General features: G+C 50.2%; 2 protein-coding genes across 4 annotated transcripts; both read left to right on the forward strand.

The window, feature by feature from the left end:
* The first annotated feature begins 8,803 nt into the window (after positions 1-8,803).
* Positions 8,804-10,190, forward strand: LOC542784 (cysteine proteinase inhibitor A). Its single transcript, XM_044527854.1, has 3 exons — positions 8,804-9,193; positions 9,426-9,624; positions 9,993-10,190. Exons 1-2 carry the CDS (start codon positions 8,963-8,965, stop codon positions 9,621-9,623), a joined length of 429 nt encoding a protein of 142 aa, XP_044383789.1. The 5' UTR covers positions 8,804-8,962; the 3' UTR covers position 9,624; positions 9,993-10,190.
* Positions 10,191-12,070: 1,880 nt separating this feature from the next.
* Positions 12,071-14,685, forward strand: LOC123105732 (cysteine proteinase inhibitor). 3 transcript variants are annotated; one of them, XM_044527852.1, is made up of 3 exons: positions 12,099-12,539; positions 12,622-12,820; positions 14,360-14,685. In XM_044527852.1, exons 1-2 carry the CDS (start codon positions 12,114-12,116, stop codon positions 12,817-12,819), a joined length of 624 nt encoding a protein of 207 aa, XP_044383787.1. In that variant the 5' UTR covers positions 12,099-12,113; the 3' UTR covers position 12,820; positions 14,360-14,685. The 3 variants fall into 3 exon arrangements, 2 of the variants coding, with proteins under 2 accessions (XP_044383787.1, XP_044383788.1); XR_006450988.1 differs by having other exon boundaries at positions 12,071-13,764; XM_044527853.1 differs by lacking the exon at positions 14,360-14,685 and having other exon boundaries at positions 12,110-12,558; positions 12,622-14,340.
* Positions 14,686-15,151: the final 466 nt, after the last annotated feature.

Consider the following 15,151-nt stretch of genomic DNA (forward strand, 5'->3'; position numbering starts at 1 on the left):
CATCCCCTATGCTTCAGCCATAGGATCTATTATGTATGCCATGCTGTGTACCAGACCCGATGTAAACCTTGCCGTAAGTTTGGTAGCAAGATACCAAAGTAATCCCAGCAAGGAACACTGGACAGCGGTCAAGAATATCCTGAAGTACCTGAAAAGGACGAAGGACATGTTTCTCGTTTATGGAGGAGACGAAGAGCTCGTCGTAAAGGGTTACGTCGACGCTAGCTTCGACTCAGATCTGGATGACTCTAAGTCACAAACCGGATACGTGTATATGTTGAATGGTGGAGCAGTAAGCTGGTGCAGCTGCAAGCAGAGCGTCATGGCGGGATCTACGTGTGAAGCGGAGTACATGGCAGCCTCGGAGGCAGCGCATGAAGCGATTTGGGTGAAGGAGTTCATCACCGACCTAGGAGTCATACCCAATGCGTCGGGGCCGATCAAACTCTTCTGTGACAACACTGGAGCTATTGCCCTTGCCAAGGAGCCCAGGTTTCACAAGAAGACCAGGCACATCAAGCGTCGTTTCAACTCCATCCGTGAAAATGTTCAAGATGGAGACATAGAGATTTGCAAAGTGCACACGGATCTGAATGTCGCAGATCCGCTGACTAAACCTCTCTCGCGTGCAAAACATGATCAACACCAGAACTCTATGGGTGTTCGATTCATCACAATGTAACTAGATTGGTGACTCTAGTGCAAGTGGGAGACTATTGGAAATATGCCCTAGAGGCAATAATAAAAGTATTATTATATTTCAATGTTCATGATAATTGTCTTTTGTTCATGCTATAACTGTATTATCCGAAAATCGTAATACACGTGTGAATACTTAGACCACAATATGTCCCTGGTGAGCCTCTAGTTGACTAGCTCGTTGTGATCAACAGATAGTCATGGTTTCCTGACTATGGACATTGGATGTCGTTGATAACGGGATCACATCATTAGGAGAATGATGTGATGGACAAGACCCAATCCTAAGCATAGCATAAAAGATCGTGTAGTTCGTTTTGCTAGAGCTTTGCCAATGTCAAGTATCTCTTCCTTCGACCATGAGATCGTGTAACTCCCGGATACCGTAAGAGTGCCTTGGGTGTATCAAACGTCACAACGTAACTGGGTGACTATAAAGGTGCATTACAGGTATCTCCGAAAGTATCTGTTGGGTTGACACGGATCGAGACTGGGATTTGTCACTCCGTATGACGGAGAGGTATCTCTGGGCCCACTTGGTAATGCATCATCATAATGAGCTCAATGTGACCAAGGTGTTGGACACGGGATCATGCATTACGGTACGAGTAAAGTGACTTGCCGGTAACGAGACTGAACAAGGTATTGGGATACCGACGATCGAGTCTCGGGCAAGTAACGTACCGATTGACAAAGGGAATTGTATACAGGGTTTGATCGAATCCTCGACATCGTGGTTCATCCGATGACAACATCGAGGAGCATGTGGGAGCCATCATGGGTATCCAGATCCCGCTGTTGGTTATTGACCTGAGAGCGTCTCGGTCATGTCTGCATGTCTCCCGAACCCGTAGGGTCTACACACTTAAGGTTCGGTGATGCTAGGGTTATTAGGAAGACTAGTATGTGACTACCGAATGTTGTTCGGAGTCCCGGATGGGATCCCGGACGTCACGAGGAGCTCCGGAAGGGTCCGGAGGTAAAGATTTATATATGGGAAGTTGTCAAACGGGCACCGGGAAGTTTCGGGTTCATACCGGTATTGTACCAGGGCCACCGAAAGGGTTCCGAGGGTCCACCGGGAGGGGCCACCCCTCCTGGGGGACCACATGGGCTGCGTGGGGCAGGAAGCCAGCCTCTGGTGGGCTGGGCGCACCCCCTCCCTTGGGCCCTTGCGCCTAGGGTTGAGGGGGGAACCCTAGAAGGGGCGCCCCCCTTGGCTTGGGGGGCAAGCCACCCTCTCCCCCTCTCCCCTTGGCCGCCGCCCCCCTCTAGATGGGATCTAGAGGGGCCGGCCCCCTTCTCCCTTCCCCCTATAAATAGAGGGGTGAGGGGAGGGCAGCCGCACCACCCTCCAAGGCGCAGCCCTCCCCTCCCCAACACCTCTCCTCCTCCGTTGTGTGATCGGCGAAGCCCTGTCGGAGTACTGCTTCTCCACCATCACCACGCCGTCGTGCTGCCGGTGGAGCTGTCTTCCTCAACCTCTCCTTCCCCCTTGCTGGATCAAGAAGGAGGAGACGTCTCCCGTCCCATACGTGTGTTGAACGCGGAGGTGCTGTCCGTTCAGCACTTGGTCATCGGTGATTCGAATCACGTCGAGTACGACTCCATCATCACCTTGCAAGCTTCCGCACGCGATCTACAAGTGGTATGTAGATGCAAACTCACTCCCTCGACTCGTTGCTTAGATGAACTCATAGATGGATCTTGGTGAAACCGTAGGAAAAATTTTAATTTTCTGCAACGTTCCCCAACAGTTTGGACATCGGAAGGGTTCCAAGTGGTTCAGGCATTTTTCCGGAGTATCGGGAGGTTACCGGAACCCCCCGGGAGAAGTTATGGGCCTTATGGGCCATAAGAAGGAAGCACACCAGCCCACAAGGGGCTGGTGCGCCCCCTTTGGGAAGGAGGCCGAATTGGAGAACGTTTGGGGGTTGCGGCCCCCCCTTTCCTTCTCTCCTACTCCTCCTTCCCTTCCTCTCCTACTCCAACTAGGGAAGGGAGGAATCCTACTCCCGGTGGGAGTAGGACTCCTCCAGGGCGCACCATAGGGGCCGGCCCTCTCCACCTCCTCCACTCCTTTATATATGGGGGTGGGGGGCACTCCATAGACACAGAAGTTGATCTTCGTGATCGTTCCTTAGCCGTGTGCGGTGCCCCCCTTCCACCATATTCCACCTCGGTCATATCGTAGCGGTGCTTAGGCGAAGCCCTACGTCGGTAGAACATCATCACCGTCATCACGCCGTCGTGCTGACGAAAATCTCCCTCAACACTTTGCTGGATCAGAGCTCGAGGGACGTCACCAAGTTGAACGTGTGCAGAACTCAGAGGTGTCGTACGTTCCGTACTTGGATCGGTCGGATCGGGAAGACGTACGACTACTTCCTCTACGTTGTGTCAACGCTTCCGTTGCCGGTCTACGAGGGTACGTAGACAACACTCTCATCTCTCGTTGCTATGCATCACCATAATCTTGCATGTGCGTAGATTTTTTTTTGAAATTACTACGTTCCCCAACAAATCTGAGCACTCTTTTTCCCATTGTTGGGTCCTTCGAGGGAGGTGCTCAGCACAACGAACAAGGCAATCGGACTATAATGCTTTATCACTCTCATGTATCCATAGAAGTCTACAATTTTAAATTTTGGCGAAGCCCCTAGTATTCGGAAGGCCGAATTCGGGGCGCTATACACGCCTAAGCCGGACAAAGCCGACTCCTCGCTCTAAGCGGCATAAGTCTTTAGGGACTCGAGACCTCTCGAATAGCGACCAGCTCTCGCCTTATCATGATAGTTAGTTTTAGCTTTCTCTACTGAGGTGCTTGCCCAGATGAACCGGGGCACAATCGCAGTAGTTCTCCCAGTGCTACCTTAGCCGATATAGCGGAACGTAAGGTACCAAAACATGGGAGCCGGGCAAACCCAACTATTGACCCAAGACATGATTCGGAGCTGATGCATATAACGTTATAAGTTCGGGGTGCCACATTGTCGAAAGTGTTCAGACTTCTCACGCCGTATTATGGGGTACGCTTAAGCCCCTGGCGTATTGGCCGTACCAGAGTGTATGGGTGCTGAATGTCATGAATGAACATATGCCTATAGAAGAATAGAGAATGCGGTAATAGTCTAGTGCTATGCATTGTTTATTCAAAAAGGTGCGTCGAAGCAGAATGATACAAGTAGTGCGATAAGCAAAAAGTAGGACTATTTGACATGTCCCCTCCAAGGGCAAGCTGAGGAATGGTATTTAAAGCAAGTATTTCACTCGTTATCAGAGACCACCTGGGAGTTCCATGGTGCGACGTAGCTTTCTGCCTCCTTGGTTGTTGTATCGTGTGTCCAGCAATCATACTGCCGAACGGGGTTTCCGGAGAGTAAAGTCATGAAAGAGAGAAAATAATAACAAAGCGGGAAGCCCCTAGTGCGGTTGAGCCGCGTTTTGGGGCGTGCCGTAGTCGTGCCCCCCCCACCTATGCCCATGGTATTTTCAATGCGTAATTATGTACGCGTGGCACGTATTTCGTCGTTTGGCTGGGACTGGGGTGGGGCCGTGTTGCTATGCGAGCTCGAAACGTGCCAGGTGGTCTTGTTGTAGATTACCCCGGGCGCGCTTGACGGTGTCTGGGTGTTTAATCACCGAACTGGTGGATTGCCTGAAGAGGTTGCTTTGTGCTTCTGCTGCGAGGGTCGCAGTGTGCTCCTCCGTGCAGAGAGAGCGCTCTGTGTTTCCATTGACTGTGATGACCCCCCGAGGTCCTGGCATCTTGAGCTTGAGGTATGCATAATGCGGTACCGCGTTGAATCTTGCAAATGCAGTTCGCCCGAGCAATGCGTGATAGCCACCGCGGAACGGGACTATATCGAAGATTAACTCCTCACTTCGGAAGTTATCCGGGGATCTGAAGACCACTTCCAGTGTGACTGAGCTTGTGCAATGGGCCTCTACACCTGGTATGACGCCTTTGAAGGTCGTTTTTGTGGGTTTGATCCTTGAGGGGTCTATATCCATTTTGCTCACTGTGTCCTGATAAAGCAGGTTTAGACTGTTGCCGCCGTCCATAAGGACTCGAGTGAGGTGAAATCCCTTGATGATTGGGTCTAGGACCAGTGTGGCGAATCCGCCATGACGGATACTAGTGGGGTGGTCCCTGCGATCGAAGGTGATCAGACAGAAGGACCATGGGTTGAACTTTGGGGCGACTGACTCCAACGCATATACGTCCCTTAGCGCACGCTTCCGCTCCCTCTTGGGGATGTGGGTTGCGTATATCATGTTCACCGTCCGCACTTGTGGGGGGAACCTCTTCTGTCCTCCGGTGTTCGGCGGTCGGGGCTCCTCCTCGTCATCGCTATGTAGCCCCTTATCTTTGTTTTCGGCATTTAACTTGCTGGCCTGCTTGAACACCCAACATTCCCTGTTGGTGTGGTTGGCTGGCTTGTCGGGGGTGCCGTGTATTTGACACGAATGATCAAGTATACGGTCCAGACTAGACGGGCCCGGAGTGCTTCTTTTGAATGGCTTTTTCCGCTGACCGGGTTTAGAGCCTCTGAATCCGGCATTGACTGTCGTATCCTCGGTATTGTCGTTGTTGATGCGGCGCTTGTGTTTGTTGCGACGTGACCTGCCATTACTATCCTTGGTATCTGAAGTACCATGGTTCTTTGATATATTATTGCTGCGAGCCAGCCAGCTGTCCTCTCCCGCGCAAAAGCGGTTCATGAGTGTCGTGAGGGCTGCCATAGATTTCGGCTTTTCCTGGCCAAGGTGCCGGGCGAGCCACTCGTCGCGGATGTTGTGCTTAAAATCTGCTAGGGCCTCTGCATCCGAACAGTCGACGATTTGATTTTTCTTTGTCAGGAACCGTGTCCAGAATTGCCTGGCTGATTCTTCTGGCTGCTAAATTATGTGGCTCAAGTCATCAGCATCTGGTGGTCGCACATAAGTGCCCTGGAAGTTGTCAAGGAATGCGGCTTCCAGATCTTCCCAACAGCCAATGGATTCTGCTGGCAGGCTGTTGAGCCAATGCCGAGCTGGTCCTTTGAGTTTGAGTGGGAGGTATTTGATGGCGTGTAGATCGTCACCGCGGGCCATGTGGATGTGCAGGAGGAAGTCCTCGATCCATACCGCAGGATTTGTTGTGCCGTCGTATGATTCGATATTTACGGATTTGAAACCCTCTGGGATTTGGTGATCCATTACTTCGTCTGTGAAGCATAGAGGGTGTGCAGCGCCTCTGTACTGGGCTATATCACGATGCAGCTCAAATGAGTCTTGTCCACTATGTTTGGCCCGGCCGGATTTACTTTTACTGTATCCGGCGTGACGGTTATCGTCTCGCGTAGTGGCGCGTCCTCGTGATCCGTAGATCGATCTTGCATGTTTTGCTTTATCCTCTAATACGTCTCGCAGGTCTAGCGCGTTTCCCCGTGCCTTGACATTTTTATTTGAGTTGCGTTGGGGTGCGGGCTGAGCTTTTGGCTGAAATGCCTCTCTGTCGCGGCCACGAGGTGGCCTATCAGCCGCGTCATACGCTGGAGATGTAGGTTTTAATGCTTCCTCCTCTAGTTGGGGTAGCAACCTGCGCTTTGGGTAACTCTTGGAGGGGCGTTCGAGTTCATATTCCTCGGTCGCAAGGACTTCAGTCCATCTGTCAGCTAGCAAATCTTGATCAGTTTGAAGCTAATGTTACTTTTTCTTAAGGCTATTTGACGTGGCTATAAGCCGGCACTTGAAGCACTCTTGCTCGACGGGATCCTCAGGCACGACAAATTCGTCATCGTCGAGGCTTGCCTCGTCTTCGAAGGGAGACGTGTAATTATCATCATCCGCCTCTTCATCTGCCGCTCTCTCGGGAGGGCTAGTTTCTCCATCCTCCTGCTCTAAATCTTGCTGGAGGGGATTGTTGTCATCTTCGGCACTGTCCGGAGTGCTATTATCTCCTGTGCCGGTATCACCGCTTTTGCCTTGGCGAGACTTAGAGCGGCGCCGCTAACGTTGCTTCTTGGAGGGGTCATCCTCCGCTATCCCGTCGCCATTGCCTTCTTTGGGTGTGTCCACCATATATATATCATATGATGAGGTGGTTGTCCAGTGCCCTGTGGGCAGTGGTTCTTGTTCGTCTCCTGCATCGTCGTCCATATTGTCGATGTCTTCAGAGTCGAAGTCGAGCATGTCGGCCAAATTGTCGACAGTTGCTACTAAGTGGGTGGTGGGTGGGCGGCGAATTTTTTCGTCATCCGCATCCCAATCCTGTCGAACATAGTTCGGTCAAGACTCTCCTGACAAGGAGAAAGACCTTAATGAGTTCAGTATGTCGCCAAAGGGCGAGTGCTGAAAGATATCCGCGGAGGTGAACTCCATGATCGGCACCCAGTCGGATTCGATAGGCACGGGCGCAGGCGGTTCGGAGTCCGTGGCCGGGGAAGAATCCGGCAGTTCGGCGTCACGCCTCCCGTGAAGGGTAAAGTCGGTATTTGGCTCGATCGCCGCTGAAGATGTGGCCTCCGTGGCGGGGTCTATCCACCCGTCCTTAGATGGCGCAACTGGCTCCGAATTGAGGGTCGGAGCGGTCGCCGGTGCGATTTCCCGAACACTGTCCGATGGTGGAACTAAATCATGCTCATCGTGACCGTGCGGCGCACTCGGCAAGGGCTCGAATCCATCGAAGATCAAGTCTCCGCGGATATCGTCCGTGTAGTTTAAGTTTCCAAACCTGACCTGGTGGCCAGGGGCGTAACTCTCGATCTGCTTCAGATGGCCAAGCGAGTTGGCCCGCAGTGCGAAGCCGCCGAATACAAAGATCTGTCCGGGGAGAAAAGTCTCACCCTGGACTGCATCGCTATCGATGATCGAAGGAGCCATCAATCCTAACGATGACGACACAGAGGAATTCTCAATGAAAGTACCAATGTCGGTGTCAAAACCGGCGGATCTCTGGTAGGGGGTCCTGAACTGTGCGTCTAAGGCGGATGGTAACAGGAGGCAGGGGACACGATGTTTACCCAGGATTCGGGCCCTCTTGATGGAGGTAATACCCTACGTCCTGCTTGATTGTTTTTGATAATATGAGTAGTACAAAAGTTGATCTACCACGAGATCGAAGAGGCTAAGCTTTAAAAGCTAGTCTATGGTATGATTGTATGTTGTCCTACGGACTAAAATCCTCCGATTTATATAGACACCGGATGGGGCTAGGGTTACACAGAGTCGATTATAAGGAAAGAGATCTACATATCCGTATTGCCAAACTTGCCTTCCACGCCAAGAAGAGTATCATCCGGACGCGGGACGAAATCTTCAATCTTGTATTTTCATAGTTCAACAGTCCGGCCAAAAGATATAATCCAGCTGTCCGGATACCCCCTAATTCAGGACTTCCTCACCCTCCCTCGACGGCATCGAGTGGAGTCGGCGGATCTGCAATCCAACGAGCATGAGGATATTCCCCGACCAACGTGCTACAGAGGCTTGGCCTTGATGTTCTGCGGCGGCCTGTTTAATAGTTTCACAATGCTGATTCAGCTATGTTGCTTCGACGGATCTGGTTTGTGGAGCTGTTTTTTCTTCTGCTTGTATTTGACGGTGCTTGAGCAACCACGGTGGTCGGCAACGAGCGAAGATGACTCATGGATGCAAGGATCTCTTAGGACTGAGTTTTTACATTGTTTCTTTTGAGGCCTTGTGTGCAATTGTACGTGACACATGTGTTCATGTGTCCTTTCAATGAACTTTTTACGTGCTCTGTATGCTTTTTGCGATATACACGTAGTTATTTATAGAAAAATACTGCTTTTGTTTCTAGTTTTGTGCTCCTTCTGTTCTAAGTTACGCGTCGTAGAAATAAATGTATCTCGAAAAATGTCTTCTATAAAAATATGATACGTTATTAGCGTACTCTAAAAAAAGAAATAAATATATTTAGAACTAAAATACATCTAGATTAATTCGAAACGGAGGGAGTATGAAACATGTCCAGTTTTAAAACATGAAGGTCGATAAAGAAAAGACGAGGGGTCATATGTTGACTTCTTGTAAATTTGAGGGACAAAAATATAAATATGTACATCCCTGAAACTGCAACCGACGTGGTCTTCCACACTCTTTAATTCCATTCCCGGATTGGCAGCGTCCACCGCCGCTCCAGCCGCCATCCGCCGCCCAAATCGATCACCGCCACTCCAGCCAAGCCATCCGCCGCCGCAAAATCGAGCCACCTTGTCCCCTCCTCCGCCGCTGCGGCCGACCCCGACCGAGGGAGATGCGGAAATACCAACGAGTCCTAGGATCGGTGGCCGCCCCTGCCCTGCTCTTGCTCCTGCTCCTCACCCTCGTCCTACCGTTTATTCAGACCCAGATGCAGAGCGCACGAGAGAAGGCTGCCGACGAGCGGCGGTTGGACGGAGGCATCGTGGACTCGCCGGGGGCAGAGAACGACCTCCGCATCATCGGCCTCGCCCGCTTCGCCGTCTCCGAGCACAAGAACAAGACCGTAAGCCCTCCACCCACCACCCCTCCCTCTTCCCTTCCCTTGTTGAATCTGGATGTTTCTGATCGACGCACGCAGGTCCTTCCTTGTGTAGGAAGTATCTATACATCGATCTATGCGAAATTCGAGTGCTTTAAACAATACTACTATGAGTAGCATGTGCGATTTGATTTCAATCGTGAGCTCTTAACAATTATCGAGTACTTTTCCGCGTGACTAATAATTTTGGTTGCAGAACGCTCTGCTGGAGTTTGAGAAAGTGGTGAGGCTGAAGCAGCAAGTTGTTGCAGGCATGATGTATTATATTACAATTCAGGTCAATGAGGGCGGGGCAAAGAAGATGTATGAAGCCAAGGTGTGGGAGCGGCCATGGATGGATTTCAAGAAGCTCATGGAGTTCAGGCCGGCAGAGCGCGCCTCTGCGAGCGCTTAAGGTATCAGTCAAGGAGCATATCATGCCTGCTTTTTTGCCCTGGTTGAATCATGCTGGCTGTAATCAATAAATAACCATGTTAATAAGTTTCTTGATTAATCATAAGGACTATCAACTGTTTTGAAAAAAAGATTGCGGTGTTATAAAAGAGAATTGTTCATCATGCATGCATTACTAGAATAGATATTAAGACACGTCTCACAGACTTATACGTAACCAAAAACCTTGTATTGTAATGTGTTGCTCTCCTTAATATATGGGCAGATCACTGTCATTCCCTCAAAAAAAAAATTAAGACGCGTGATGTACCGAACCTTGTTCACCATTTTGTTTGTAGAGAATTGATTACTCTGAATCTGCTGATTTCAGGCGGGTCGGTCCCAGCTGTGCAAGGATATGCAGATATGGTGTGGATATAGCTATCGTCTGTGGGACATGTCTTAGCTGCTCTCTTGTGTAATATCAAGAACAAATCTGCTTCTTGCGAGTTCTTTTGAACCTGCCCATTGTGTACATCTTGCCATTCGAGTTTCAGATGGTTCATATATATCCAATGCAGTTAATTTAGCTTGGCCTGATGGCCTATCTAGTTCTTATTAAGCTACGCATTTGTACTGTTTTTGATGGTGCACTTCCTCGTAGCGTTTCGGGGGAGGACGACATGAACCAGGGACTCGACTTACTTGAACAAGGATATCAGAGCAATGAAAGGTAAAGTGGTAAAATTCAAGGTCCAAATATTTTGTTTGGGGTATTGATAGCTTAAAATCCAGAAGGTTTCTTAGGGAAGAAACTATGGCTATGTGGCAAAACCTGGAGGACATTTGTGCCCAGGTCAGGTTAATTATTGAACCTGACCGTGTGAAATGCTCGTTGACAAAACCTGGTGAGTTTGTTGTTGAATCTTGCTACTATCAGTATCCTGTGGCTAGAAGAGTAGCTTTCCATGCATAATGGTGTGGACTCTCAAGCTACCCTTGAGAACGAAAGTGTTGTGTTGGCTAGTGATCAGAAATACAACTCTGAACAAAGCAAATCTTCAGAAAAAGGGGATGGAAGGAGTCTGACCTGTGTGAATTTTGTGGTGATGGAACACTTGTTCTTCCTCTGCCCTCTAGCTAAATATATGTCTGGAATGTTTCCTTAGGGATAAGCACAAAGCCTAGTAGCTTCTCTAATTTGTGAAATACCTGGTTTACGTCTCTTTTTTTTCTGGTAGAGATCGGAAGTTGATTATGATCAGTGCTGCTGCCATTGTTTTGGCTCTCTGGAGAAGAAACAAATCTTTTTTGTTTCCAAGGAATCAAGCTTGCTGACTCTACAAATGTGACCTTACTTTTATGTCGTTTTCTCTACAGCCGGTCGAACCTCTAGAAAAGCGCGCTGCAAAGGCTTCTGCGATCGTGGGTGACATGATGGCGCGGGCAGCAAGGGAGATCTTCGGGCAACGGCATGGCTGGACGGGAATCCTGTGTCAAGGAGGCTGGCGATGCAGGTGCTGTTCTGTACTGTATGTTGTCTTGCTGTTCTGTATGTTGCCTTCTGAATATAGAACGCAACGCTGCTGAATCTGTACGTTTACCTGCAGCTAGAACTTAGTTGATGCAGTTTGTGTGTGTGTGTGTGTGTTACTACTGTTTGTTGGTGTAGCATGATGTACCAGTGTGCAGTTCCAGAAATGAAATTGGGAGACGTCTCAGCAATCTCTAAACACATCATACATACATAGGTGCTTAACTATTTACAAAGCAGCAAGAGGCATCGTGTCTATATAACAAGTAAAAACACACCGTGAACTACTCTCCGTCCCATAATATAAAAGCGTTTTTGATACTACAGTCTACAGGGAGTAGTATCTCACTACTGACGAACGGCAACAGCTCAGGTCAGATTAAGTAATGAACCTGACCGTGTTATTAGCTGGCCTGCACTTGTTCGGACCTACTCTCATGTACGGTAGTACTCTACAGCTTACTTCCAATCTCGACTTGACGGTTGTGATACGCCCGCGTTGGGCATTCTCCTCCCCTCTCTCGAGCGTTTTCTCAGTACCGCCGGCCTCCACTCCTTCCCGGATCGGCACCGTCCACCGCCACTCCAGCCAAGCCACCCACCGCCGAAAAATCAGAACCGGTCGACCTTACATAAACGCTTCCTTAACACCCAATTTTCCCACTAAAATAAGACAGCAATTCGAGACGGAAAAAAAATTATATAAGACCGGGTCTCACGGTTAGCGGATGGGATAGATGCTTTATGATTATGAATGTCACGTGTCATCCATCAGGATGGATCTCACATGAGATCTGGTCTCGTAGAATTCTTTTTTCCGGATCGGCATTGTCCACCGTCTTTGAGCTGAAAACACTAGCAGCCGGAGCAGCAACTCGTGTAGCAGAAGCAGCGCCTTACTCTTGCCAAAGACACTTTTGGTGTGAAAAAAATTATAACATCCATTTTTCCTGCCTTAAAATAAGGCAGCTATCGGAGATGGTATTAATTCCCTTCCCGGATCGGCAGCCTCCACCGCCACTCCGCCCAAATCGAGCACCTCCACAGCCACTCTATATTTCCAGCCAAGCCGTCCGCCTTCCGCCGCCCCAAAATCCAGCCATCTTCTCCCCTCCTCCTCCGCCGCTGCGGCCGACCCCGATCGACGGAGATGCGGAAACACCACCGAGGTCTAGGATCGGTGGCTGCCCCTGCCCTGCTCCTGCTCCTGCTACTCGCCCTCGTCCTGCCGTCTACTCAGACCCAGTCCCAGAAGCAGAGCGCGCGAGAGACGGCTGCCATGGCGGCGGAACCCGCGCGGCGGCTGGCGGGAGGCATCGTGGAGTCGCCGGGGCGAGAGAACGATCTCCACATCGTCGGCCTCGCCCGCTTCGCCGTCTCCGAGCACAGCTCCCCCCTTCCCTTGTTGAATCTGCATTCCCGTGTTCGACAAAGCAGTATAGGAAAGTAGTATTTGCATTGGTCTAATCTGAATTCACTGATGCAGAATACTCCGCTGGAGTTGGAGAAAGTGGTGAGGGTCAAGGAGCAAGCTGTTGCTGGCAGGCTCTACTACATCACAATCCAGGTCGATGAAGGCGGGGCAAAGAAGCTGTATGAAGCCAAGGTGCTGGAGCAGCTGTGGCTGGATGTCAGGAAGCTCGTGGAGTTCAGGCCGGCAGAGGGCGCCTCTCCCAACGTTTAAGGTTAAAAAAATGCATCTATTTCATGCATCAAAAGTATTCAAGGCTGTCACTCGTTTCAAGACCTAGCGCCGCCGCGTCCCATCCCCTGCCCTCCCAGTCTCGCCGCCACCCGAGGAGGCCGCCGGCGAACGCCGCGCACGCTCCGAGGAAGGTGGCGGCGGGGCGCCTCTGCTGCATCTCGCGGCCGCTTCGCCAGAGGAGGGGCGGAGCCGTCGTGTTGGATCTGGGGTCTATCCTCCGGGGCGTGCGAAGGCGGCTGCCTCTTCGATGCTGTGGTGGCTCGGGGGCGTCGGCTGCTGGTGCTGCTCCCGGGCGCTCAGTTGGCCGCGGTCGGCTGAGTCGCGTATGGATCTGGCTACCAGGGGCGGCGGCCGGCGGGTCCGGGGGGGCTTCCCCTTGCTGAGATCTGGCAAGTGGGATCATCCAGATCCTGGCAAGGACGGCGGCGACCCGTGCACGAGAGATAGAGGTCTTCGATCAGATCTGGGTGAAAACCTGCTATTGGCTACTGCCAAGGCTGACGATGGCGACGCTGAAGGCATCGCCGTGAAGAAGTTCAAGGCCACTCTCTGCTACCTCCAGGGGAAACCCTAGATCAGTAGATCGGATGACGGCGGCTCTCTGGTGTCGTTTTCCCCCATGGGGGCGTCATTTTTGGAGGTGCACACGGGCTCGAGGGACTAGAGGACGGCGACTTTGGTGGAGCGGTGCTTCATCTTTCACATTGATGGTGGCGGATCTCGGCGACGTAGTGCTGTTGAGACTCGGCGTTTGATGCGCGGAGATGGACTCGTGCAGGAGGAGGTTGCTGTCTGGCGTCATGGTGACGTCGATGGCTGAGTGGGCAGACAAAGTAGAAGCCTCAATATGACCTGAAGACAGACATGTGGAAGATGGCGGCGACGACACACGAGTGTGTCTGACCGGATTGTGTTCCAGACCCGGTATGTGGCTCGGCTGGGGCTTCCGAATATGTTTCGGCGTCTGGCTTTTGATTGTTAGGCTTAGGTGAGTGGTTTGGGTAGTGGCCCAGCTAGCACCCCTTCATCATTTTGGATAGGAGTAGCGGCATGTGTTGCTAAGATGATGGATTCAGGCACATTGTTGTAATACTTTGTAAGGTCCTCGAGAATAATCAATAAAGTGGCCGTATGCATCTCCCAGATGCAGAGGCCGGGGGTCATCCTCATTTTCTAAAAAAAAACTCGTTTCAAGACCTATGAACTTCGAACTATGAAAATTTCTGTTGATTAACTTTGCAAAGCAATACTGGGATTAAGGTGAAATTTCTTCAAACTATACAAAGTATTCTCTTCTATAATGACAACTTTCTTGATTAATCACAAGGACTATGAACTTCGAAGAAAGCTTTTGATGTTGCCATATGAAAATTTATCATGGGACCCTGCTTATTAATTACAGAAGAGAAAATTTTCATCATGCAAGCATTACTAGAATAAAGATTAAGACACATGATTCATAGAGCCTTGTTCGCCAATTTATGCTGAGAATTGATTAATGTAAATCTGCTAATTTCAGGCCTGTCCCAACTGTGCAACAGTGCAAGGATCTCCAGATATGGTGTGGATATAGCTACCGTCCGTGCGACATGTGTTTAACGTGCTCTCTTGTGTACTAGTATCAAGAACAAGTCTGCTTCTTGCGAGTTGTTTTGACCTGCCCATTATATTTCTTGCCATTCAAGTTTCAGATGGTTCATATCCTATGCAGTTAATTTAGCTTGGCTTGATGGCCTCTCTAGTTCGTACTAAGCTCCACTATGGCTAGTGATCAGGAATAGAATTCTGGCCAAAGCAAATTCTGGAACACTTGTTCTTCTGCTGTCTAGCTAATTGTGTCTGGAATGTTGCTGGTGTTCCTTTTTTTTCGAAAAGAGAGGACATCCCTCGGCCTCTACATTGAGTGATGCACACAAGCTTGCTGGTGTTCCCTTAGGGTTGGGATCAGCACAAAGCCTTGCTTGCTCCTCTGCTTTGAGCGATTCCTGATTTAAGTCTTGTTTATGGTAGGATCGGAAGGGGGTTATGGTCGGGTGCTGCTGCCATTTTTCGGAATCTCTGGAAAACAAGAAATAAATCTTGTTTCCAAGGAAGTAAGCCTACTAACGTGAACTTACTTTGATGGCATTCTCTCTACAATTGGCCAAACCTTCAGAAAAGCGCGCTTCGGCAGGGGGCTGACATGAAGGCGCAGGCTGATAGTGTTGTTCTGTGTGTTGATGTTGGGCTCCGCTGTCATCTGAATTGAACACACTGCTGCTGCCTGCTGAATCTGTTTACCTAGCTGCTGCAGCTTTTGCTGTTATTTTGC

The sequence above is a fragment of the Triticum aestivum genome, chromosome 5A (assembly GCF_018294505.1).
Source record: "Triticum aestivum cultivar Chinese Spring chromosome 5A, IWGSC CS RefSeq v2.1, whole genome shotgun sequence".
Taxonomy (NCBI): domain Eukaryota; kingdom Viridiplantae; phylum Streptophyta; class Magnoliopsida; order Poales; family Poaceae; genus Triticum; species Triticum aestivum.